This window comes from Bos grunniens, chromosome 17 (genome assembly GCF_055505025.1).
Source record: "Bos grunniens cultivar Pamir isolate PY7600 chromosome 17, Bosgru_T2T1.0, whole genome shotgun sequence".
Classification (NCBI taxonomy): domain Eukaryota; kingdom Metazoa; phylum Chordata; class Mammalia; order Artiodactyla; family Bovidae; genus Bos; species Bos grunniens.
This window is the reverse complement of record NC_141181.1, coordinates 52960923-52970897: the sequence shown is the minus strand read 5'-3', so window position 1 is coordinate 52970897 and position 9975 is coordinate 52960923. Positions and strand designations below refer to the sequence as shown.

Sequence of the window (9975 nt, the reverse complement as noted above, 5' to 3'; positions counted from 1 at the left end):
GTTGTGTGGTTGGGATCAAACATACATATTCTTCTTGGGTGTGAATCTTGGTTCTACTCTTTACTAGCTGAGTGGTCTTGGGCAGGTGGCTTAACCTCTCTGTGCCTCAGTTTCCCCATCTATAAAGCAGGGATGACACTGTACCTACCTTTCAGAGGTTTTATGAGGATTATGTGATGCAGCTCATATAAAGCATGCACACCTGTGCCTGGAACATAACAAAAGAGGCAGAGATTTCAGGGGGTGATGAGTGCTGTGATGATAACAGATCAGGGTGACCGGGGGAAACCCCACACTCAGTACCTGCCGAGGAGGAGGGGACCCATGAGCTGAGAGAGAAATGAGAAAGGATCATCTGGGAACCCAGGGGGAGGAACAGTGTGTCAGGAAGAAGGAACAGGCAGTGTAAGGGCTCAGAGGCAAGAATGAGCTTGACTCGCTCAAGGAGAAGCAAGAAGGGAGAGGAGCTACTGGAAGGCAGGCAGAGGCCACAGGGAGGCGTTTGGACCTGATGCACTGAGACACCCTGGAGGGTTCTCAGCACTCAGAGGCCAGGATCTGATTGACAGGAGGGACACATGACCTGGCAGCAGCAGGCTGGTCCGGTCTGAAGCCTCTGCTTCCAGTCCCATGATCCCTGTCACAACCAGCCTGACTCAAGCATGGCTATTGTTGCCCTCTGAGCATTGCAACCCCCAACCCCCAAACCAAACAGGAAGTCTTGAGGTGGCCTTGGGCTGGGGCAGGGGCCCCTGGGATGGGGCAGAGTAGGGGATGCAAAAACCACGTGAAAGAAGGCTGCAAGGTATATGCTACTCAGTCATGTCCAACTCTTTGTGACTCCACGGACTGTAGCCCACCAGGCTCCTCTGTCCATGGGATTCTCCAGGCAAGAATACTGGAGTGGGTTGCCATGCCCTCCTCCAGCGGATCTTCCCAACCCAGGAATCAAACCCCAGTCTCCTGTGGCTCCTGCACTGCAGGTGGATTCTTTACCGCTGAGCCACTGGGAAAGCCCAAAGGCTGCAAGGTTCCCCCTAAAGAGATCCATCTCAAATCCCTGGAAACCGTGAGAGTGACCTTACTTGGAAAAAGGGTCTTTGCAGACCTGGTTCAGAATCTCAAGGTGAGATGATTCTGGATAATTCACGTCGGCTCAAAATCCAATGTCACACGTCTTTACAAGAGAAAGGCAGAGGGAGATTTGAGACACGGGGAAGAAGGCCGGGTGATGATGAAGGCAGAGACTGGAGGGAGGCAGCCACAAGCCAGGAACCTTTGGAGCCGCCAGAAGCAGGAAGGATCTTCCCCTAGAGCCTTCGGAAGGAGCTCAGCCCTGTCAGACTTCTGGCCTCCAGGTCTGGGAAAGATATGGTTCTGTTGCTTTAAGGCACTTACTTTGTGGTCATTGGTTACAGAGGCCACAGGAAACCAGCACACCCTTCTTCAAGGGCCCCCACCTTCCCAGGCAAGAGGTTCAATTTCTCCTTCCACCCTTGTGACACATCCCCCATTACAGGTGAGAACACCGAGGCCCAGAACGGGGAAGACAAATGGGGAAGCTCCTTACAGTTGTCTCAACCTTCCTCCTGCCTGAATTGAGCTCACCTATGAATCTTGTTGAGCAAACTCCAGGAGATAGTGAAGGACAGGGAAGCCTGGCGTGCTGCAGTCCTTGGGTTGCAGAGTCAGACACGACTGAGCAACTGAACAACATGTGTCTTGCTGGGTTTTCACAGCATTTTAAAATTTGTGTTTATTTTTATCATGGAATGGTAAGCACAGCAAAAAGAGTCCAGATAACACAATGCCCTGAAACTTTTTCATTCCCTGATCTTGGCGGGGGTTAGCTGAGGGGTCTTGGCTGTGTAGTGTAGGGTAAATCAATTAACCTTTTTGAGCTTCAGATTCCTCAACTTTAAAATGCGGAGAGAATTGGTGGTTGTGAGGATTAAATGAGATCAGACACTAAGCACCTGGTATCTCTCCAATTCCACCTGAAACCCCAGCCTGGGCCTGAGCAGGTTCTTGCTGGGGCACCCAGTTCTCAGGTTCACGATGGCTTCTTCAGGGAGGGAGCCAGAGGGTCCTGGATAAATAAGATGCTCAAGGCAGGTCCAAGCCCCTGAGGGCACGCAGGGGACTGAGCTGGCCATGGTCTGGGCCTCAGGCCTCGATTTATTTGGCAGGAAAATGGATACATGGCAGACATGGAGCTGGTGTATGCAGTGTGACTTCACTGGTTGTTAAAAATATTCAAATACTTCCATACCTGTTGGTAAAAGCCACTGCCCCAGCCCCTCTCCCGGGACCCCAGACTTCTGCACAATTCAGCAAGTAAGAACTGCCACCAGGAACTTCCTGTGTCCAGTCCTAAGCCTCCCTTCTGATTGAGCTGTACTGCTGGGCAACATGTCTTGGTGCCATGGGCTGGTGAGCGTAGGGTGCTCTGTCCCTGATGGAAAAAAACAGGTGGCATTTGCTGGGTCTCGGCTTTCCCGGGAGGCACAAAAGACCCCGGGGGTTTAGTGGAGACCGATCTGTTATCCTGCACAAGCCCCATGGAGACAGATGGACGGATGTGAGTGTCTGCGCTGGGGATCCTGGGGATGTGAAGGGCACCCGCACACTGGATGGGGGGAAGGCCCTAGACCACCCAGAGTCTCCCCACAATTACACCAGGCAGTGCCTGATGAAGAAACCTAACCAGGCGATGAGGCAGATAGCCCAGGAAGAGGTCAGAGGTCAGGAGTCAGAGGTAGTATACTTTATTGACCCAGGTTCTCCCAACATCTCACAACCCCCCTACAAAGCCAGACCTGGGCTTTGCCGGCGTCCCGTGCACCGGACTCCCAGACGTCCAGAGAGCCTCAGAACGGCAGAGCAGATGTGGGGAGGGCGCTGCCAGCCAGGGGAGAGGGCGCGAGGAGGGGCAAGCCAGAGGGAGGGGGTTCAAGCTGGGCACTGGGCCGGGGACCCCCCGAGGCTCCGCCAGGCCTGGCCAGCCCCTCACTCCCCTAGTTAAGGTTTGTAGTGGTTCACAGTGAGACTGGCTTAGATTTGGGGGGTGATAGGCAGGCAGGTGCCTTCCACTCCCCACCCACTGTTGGCCTGACTCACGAAGCTGGGAAGAGGGCAAGATGGGAAGTCCCTCCACCCCGCCGTGTTCCCACCACCACAGGGACTGGGAAGCCCCTTCTCTCCAGGGGCAAACAGCAGAGGCCCAGTTCTCCCTGACATCCCCCCAGGCTCTTAGGGAGAAGGGCCATTCACTCCTGGCTCAGAAGTTTCCAGAACATCTCAGGGACGTTGCCCATCATTACTCCCAATTAGAAAAATGTTTTTGAAATCTAGGAGTTGATGGGGGCCATCAAACCAAGCAGTAAAAAAACCTGGTTAAGATCTTGGTTTAAAAAGGTAGTTCTACCTTCGTCTAGAAGCTTCGGGAGACCAGCCCGAGAGACCAGTGGTGTCTCTGTGCCCAGACTGGCAGGGGTGGCTCATGGCAGCAGGGGGCTGGTGGTGGCCTGGGGAATAGGGCAGGGACCCGGGGAAGAGATGCAGGAAGCGGTGACTTGTGGGGCAGGGCAGGTGGCCCTCCCCTTCCAGTGCCATGGGCTTGGGCTCAGAGGGCAGTGGGGCGGCCAGGATGGGGGGCCCCCGTGGGCACCTCTGCCAGGCCGGCTCCGGGGCCTCTGCCCCACCAGGAGAGGCGGGGCCCTGCGGTCAGGCCTTGTGACTGCCGTTGCCTGGCGGCTCCCTGTGGCCGGCTGTGAAGTCCCCGGTGGGCTCGAGCCCCAGCATCTGCCGCTGCACCAGCCTGGCGTAGAGGCCGCCCTGGGCCAGCAGCTGCTGGTGTGTGCCCTGCTGCACCACGCGGCCCTTGTCGAGCACCACGATGAGGTGTGCCCGCTCCACCGTGCTCAGCCGGTGCGCGATGATGAGCACCGTGTGTTTCTGCAGGTTGCCGTGGATGGCCTGCTGGATCTGCGGACACAGGAGGGCACCGGCTCACACGGGCACTGCCGCCGCCCACCACCCCACCCAGTCCTGGCTCAGATCCCGGGTCCACCACATCCCATGGACGCTCAGCCTCTCTGGGGCTTCTTCTTCTCCTGGGGCTTCAAGCGAGGGCTTGCACAGGACCTGCTTCCTGAGTTTTTGTCCTTGGGGGACAGAGCTCAGAGCCTGACATGGGGCAGCACTCAGTGAATGATGGAAGGGCTCCCGACATGGTCTTCCCCTAACCTTGGTCTTGGTTAATGGTCTCACCGTCAGCCTCAGAGCTCATGCCAACAAAACCAGCATCACCTGCTTCCTCATCCTTCCCTCACCCCCCAAACCTGACTCATCAGCAAATTCTGTAGCCCCATCTCCCCAGGGTCTCTCTGCTCCATCTTTCCACCTCTGCCACCGTTCCTTTTCGCTTGGATCCCGGCAACTTTCCTGGCGCGCTACCCACGTGGATTTAATACTTTTAATCAGTTCTTGTTGAACTCGCGCTCCAAGCCCTCCAAAAGCTTCTTGTCCTATTTCGGATAAAACCCAAACTCCTGGGGGGAATTTTTGGGCAGTGAAACTCTTCTGCATAACATGACATCCTGCGTTTGTTAACACCCATAGAATTCGCAACACAAAGGGACCCCAGATGTGAATGGTGACCTTGAGTTAATGACAATGCACTAATACCAATTTTCAATGGGAACTAATATACTGCTAATGTAAAATGTTAATAACAGGTGACATTGTTTGGGGGAAGGGGTATATATGGGAACTCTGTACTTTCTGCTCAACTTTCTTTAAACGTAAACCTACTCTAAAAAAAAAAACAAAAAAAAAACCCTTTCCAGGGCCTGAACAGCTGGCGTACCCACCATGACTCTGTCCCGACCTCACCACGCTCGACCCCCACCATCAACCATGCTGACCTTGGGGGGTTGGCTGTGGACCTGCTCCGAGCCTTTCCCCTCACTGCCCCTCTCTCCCCAGGATGCTCTCACCTGGATCCCCCTGACTGGCTCCTTTCCCTTCTGGTCTCAGCTCAATAGCTCCTTGATGACCCTGGCTCTGCACGTGAATTCTGGGCCCGTGTGACCCCATCTGAACCTTGCAGTAAGGCAGCCACATTCCAGGGGGCTCCTGCAGGGCCAGAGCCTTGTCCCTGGGATGACCCCAGCCCCTAAGTGCCGCCAGGAGAACTGAGTGTCCTAACCAACACGTGCTGGGTGGTGGCTGAGCCCCCTTTCTTAGAGCACTTATGTACCAAAAGGGGCTTAGAGTTGTCAACCTTCCTCTGTCCCATGGAGATACATATGCAAATCTCCTAAAGCTCAGGAATGTCTCTCTCTGTCATTCCTTTGAAATGTAGTCATTGGAAGGATAGGGCCCCATCTCCCAGACTCGGTGGGGGACAGGAATCCTAATTCGAGTGGTTGCCCACTGTCTGCCAGCTCCCAGCCCTATGTGAGTCTCCCCTGAGCCCTGCTCCCGCCCCTTCCCTGCATCCTCAATCTCCCTTTGAAATGGCTGCCCCATCACCATCATCACCCCTGCACAAATCTTAGACCTCAGCTCTTTCCCCTGCTTTATTAGCTACTGGATAAAATCTGTTTTCCCAGCTTTAACTAATGGCCGGCTATGTTTCTCAACCTCTCCACCACAGGACTGTTTCATTTTCTACATAGCACAGCCCCCAGGGCAAACTCACCCTTGTCTCCTTGTTATCTGTCTCTCGCCCTGGACTGGAAACACCTTGGGGGCAGGGGCCAATGTGACCCTGGCACCCAGAACAGCGCTGGTGCCCGGGAGGCGGGGATTAAATACCGTGTGATAAATGAATGGATCCATGGCGAGATAGGGGTAGCTAAGTCTTCAAATACACTGTGGGCCCCTCTATCAATGACATGAGAGCTGGAGTAAGACACTCAGGTTATGCGCTCCAGGGCAGAGCTCCTAATCCAGGGCCCACCTCTCCTGATTCAAACCCAGGTGCATTTGGTTTCAACACCTAGAGCCCTGAGGCTGGGCTGAGTGACCATGACCTGCGTCTCCTCCGTCCCCGCTCTCTGCCCTCAGCTCCGGGACACCCCAATCCAGGAAGCTGGCCTGGGAGAGTCCCGACAGCCACCCTGAGCCCTTCCCAGCACCTGTCCGCTGCTCTGCTCCAGCATCACCCGCCACCCCACTCACCAGATACTCGCTTTCCGCATCCAGGGCACTGGTGGCTTCGTCCAGGATGAGAACGGGTGGGTTCCGCACCAGAGCCCGGGCCATGGCCACCCGCTGCTTCTGGCCCCCGGACAGCTGGGCACCCTTCTCCCCTGTCTCTGCGGGGCGGAGGCACAGGGTCAAGTGAGTGGGAGGGGAGTCTGGGTGGCCCTTGGGGAGGGACGAGCAGTCCCTTGCCTCTGCCCTTCCCTTCTGTCAAGGGAGCTCTGCTCCCCGGGAAAGGTGGGGCTGAGAGGGCCGCCGGCTGGAAACTTCACGGAACAATGCTCCCTCTTCCTGTTCATAAGGGGCAAACAAATCATGACTGTGTGCGGTTGTACCAAGATGCCAACTTTTACTTATTAATCTGGCAAAACTCCAAATGTTTGAGAACACACTGTGCTGGGGTGGCTGAGGGGGCACCCCCAGTCTTCCTGGGGTACAGCTGCTGAGATCCCTGTGCACACTCCTCTGTGTGTCCGGTTGTGCTGTGTGAGTACACAGACCACAATTACAGACACACACCTGGACCAGCAAACCCATTTCTGGGAATATTTCCTGCTCATTTACTTGCTCGCGCACTGTGACTCACAGCACTGTTAACTGAAAACAACAAAACCCCCAAACCAAAAACACAATACAAATTGTCTATCAGTAGGAAACTGAGGAAACCAGTTATTTTTGAGGAAAGTATTATAAAGCCACACAGTAGAATACTGTGCAGTAGCTTAAAAAAAAAAAAAAAGTAGCTTTCTAGGTATCAATATGGGAAAAAAAGGCATCACTCAAAAAAAAACCAGGTGCAGAATATAAGGTGCTGTTTTGTTTTGTTTTTCTGTAAATGGTGGGAGGAACTAAAAACACATACTCATATATGCATAAAGAAACTTCAAAATGACATGTAAGAAATTAATGAAAGAAGCTTTGGTGGGGGCCGGAGGGAACTGGTAGTGAAGACTGGGATGAAATGAAACTTTTCACTGGATATAGTTAGGTCTAATTTTTTAGTTTTGAACTGTGTGAATAGCCCTGCTGCAAGAGTTAAAATTTTAAAATACGTTAAATCAAATCTATAAGTTAATATATTGTTCAACTCATTAAGTTAAAATACTTATTCACATAAAGTAACTATAAATAATATAATACATATACCGTTTTAAAACAGTTATGTTTCGGAACTAAACTGAGGTGACGGTTTTAAAGCCCTGTGAATGCACTAAGTGTATTGATTTCTGGCCGCACCACACGGCGTGTGGGATCTTAGTTCCCTGACCAGGGATCAAACCCATGCCCCCTGCAGTGGAAGCACAGAGTCTTAACCACTGGACCACTAGGGAAGTACCTGAATTGTTCACTTTAAAATAGTTAAGTTTAGGGACTTCCCCGGTGGCCCAGTGGTGAAGAATCTGCCTTGCAATGCAGGGGGTGACTAAGCCTGAGAGCCGTAACAAAAGCTCCCAAGTACTGCAGCCAAGACTCAATGCAGCAAAATAAATAAATAGATAAATAGTTAAAAACAGTTGTTTATGTTACGTGGATTTCCCCTGAAATAATAAAGAGCAGCTGGCAGAGGGCAACGCGTAGCTCAGAGGGTTGAATCCTGAGGATGGACCTCCGGCACAGTGGAGGTGATGCTCCGGGCCCTGTACCTGTATTGTAGCCGTCCTGGAGCTCCATGATGAAGCCGTGGGCGTTGGCCTTCTGGGCAGCCTCCACTACCGTCTCGAAGGGCACGGTGGGCAGGCCATAGGAGATGTTGTCTGTGATGGAGCGGGCAAACAGCACTGGCTCCTGGCTCACCAGGGAGATCTGTGGAGGAGGAAGGAGGGGGCATGGGAGGCCGGGAATGCATCAGTCCAGCAGTCACCAGGAACCTCACCAGCCCCGGGCCCGGCTGATGCCTGGGGCCTCAAGTCTGAAATCTGATCAGGGCCCACGGCCGGCGGCTGCTGCATTCAGTGGCCTCTCTTCTTTCCAAACAGTGGAGTCCACTTTCTGCACAAGCCCTCAGCCTCCCTGACCAACACACTGGGGGCCCCGCTAAGCTTGCTGCTCTGGGCTCAGCCAAGTTCCCTGACCTCCGAGACAGAGCTCATTGGCTGCCTCTGACCTGGAAGAAAAGAGAGTGAGAGAGTGTGGAGTGTGCCTCTGTGAGTCTGTCCATGGCAAGAAGCAAGAGGCCAGAGCAGGCAGAGGCCACAGGGACCTCCCGGTTGGTGCCCCCTCCCTTTTAGAGACCAACAGAAAGGAACTATTGTCTCAGGGTCCCAGCTTCAGGAATGTGTATGTAGTTGGAGGATGTCACTACAATACTGTAAATAGGAAAAAGAAAAAAAATCTAATTGTCCATAAATTGAGGATTAAATGATTATAGTACTTCTATAAAATCAAGCTGCTATATATATATTTTTAATAAATATAAAATGATTCTATTTTTGTTTTAAAAAAAAGTATATGTGTCTTTATATATTATTGTTGCTGCTGTTTACTTGCTAAGCCGTGTCCGATTCTTTGTGACCCCATGGACTGTAGCCTACCAGGCTCCTTTGTCTATGGCATTTCCCAGGTAAGAATAGTGGAGTGGATTGCCATTTTCTTCTCCTGGGGATCTTCCCAATCCAGGGATTGAATCCGTATCTCCTGCGTCTCCTGTGTTACAGGCAGAGTCTTTTCCACTGAGCTACCAGGGAAGACTTTACATGTAGATATGTTTATGTAAAGATGGGAAACACACTGGAAAGGGAAGGATGTTGACTAAACTGATAATGCTGAACCGTGCCATGGGGTGGAATTCAAAAGGGGAGGTGGAGGGGATTCTCATGTGTTTGTTACAAAATTCTCTGAATATATGGGAATATAGTTAGATGGTTGAGTTCTACTGCTTTGGGTTTATGAAAATTAAAAATTTAAACAGAGGATATTCACAAAAGAGGAAATCCAAAAGTCCAAGAAACGTATGAAAAAGGACTTAAAATCTTTAGTCACCAGGAAAATGCAAAAGACCTCAAAGAACCACCTGTAGACACTCACCAACTGGTTACAGAAACAGGACTGATACTAGGTATCTGAGATTAAGTATCTGAGCGTGTCCACTATTGCAAAGCCTGAGCAGCTCTGTCCAGGAGCCACTGCCAGAACTCCGGTGGGCAGCAGCCCGGTGGTGGCATACCTGAGACCACTTCTCCACCACCTACCCCTGGTTATATACACACGAGTGGGAAGAGGTCACAATCTGCGGCCTCCACCAGCATCTACAACTAGCTGGAAGTTCTGGAGTCTCTGTGCCAACCCAGGCTCTCGCGTAACTTAACGTCTGTTGCTGATGTAAATACGTCCGCTCGGTAGCTGGTGTTTCCCGTATAGTGCACAACCTGAACACCGCCCAGGGTGTCCCTGCTCTTCTAGCAGCTCAGGATCAGATGTTGAGTGCACCTGTCTGAGAAGGTTACCCAAAACCGTAAGGTCATGAATAGCCTCCTTTAAGTACTGGAGATCATTTAAGTGTGAAAAACCTGAACTCTCTTTCACTGCTGGTGGGACTATAAAGTTGAAAAAAGAAAAAAGTAAACCACCTTAATGGCAGGAGTTACTAGAGCTGCGGATACTCATCCACTCTGGGAGAACCTACCCACCAGTGCATACCAGGACATACAGACAGTATCAGTGCTGTCCGTATCAATATTGTTGCTAAATATTGATACAAAAAAACAGGAAACACCCCCAACTGTCCATCAAGAACAGAATGTGCAAATGGACTGTGACATGTTT

The 9975-nt window shown here is 52.0% G+C and overlaps 1 protein-coding gene across 9 annotated transcripts in view; it reads right to left on the bottom strand.

Moving 5' to 3' along the window:
• Nucleotides 1-2752: 2752 nt before the first annotated feature.
• ABCB9 (ATP binding cassette subfamily B member 9) overlaps nucleotides 2753-9975 on the bottom strand; it is a 42391-nt gene continuing 35168 nt past the window's right edge. For all 9 annotated transcript variants that reach the window (XR_015144443.1, XM_086347436.1, XM_086347438.1 and 6 more), the window contains 3 exons: nucleotides 7857-8016; nucleotides 6190-6326; nucleotides 2753-3987 (listed from right to left, as the gene is read on the bottom strand). Coding sequence is in view for 8 of the 9 variants with exons in the window: in XM_086347436.1 (XP_086203562.1) it covers nucleotides 3727-3987; nucleotides 6190-6326; nucleotides 7857-8016 (558 nt within the window). In the remaining variant the exon portion in view is untranslated. The remainder of the gene's footprint in view (nucleotides 3988-6189; nucleotides 6327-7856; nucleotides 8017-9975) is intronic.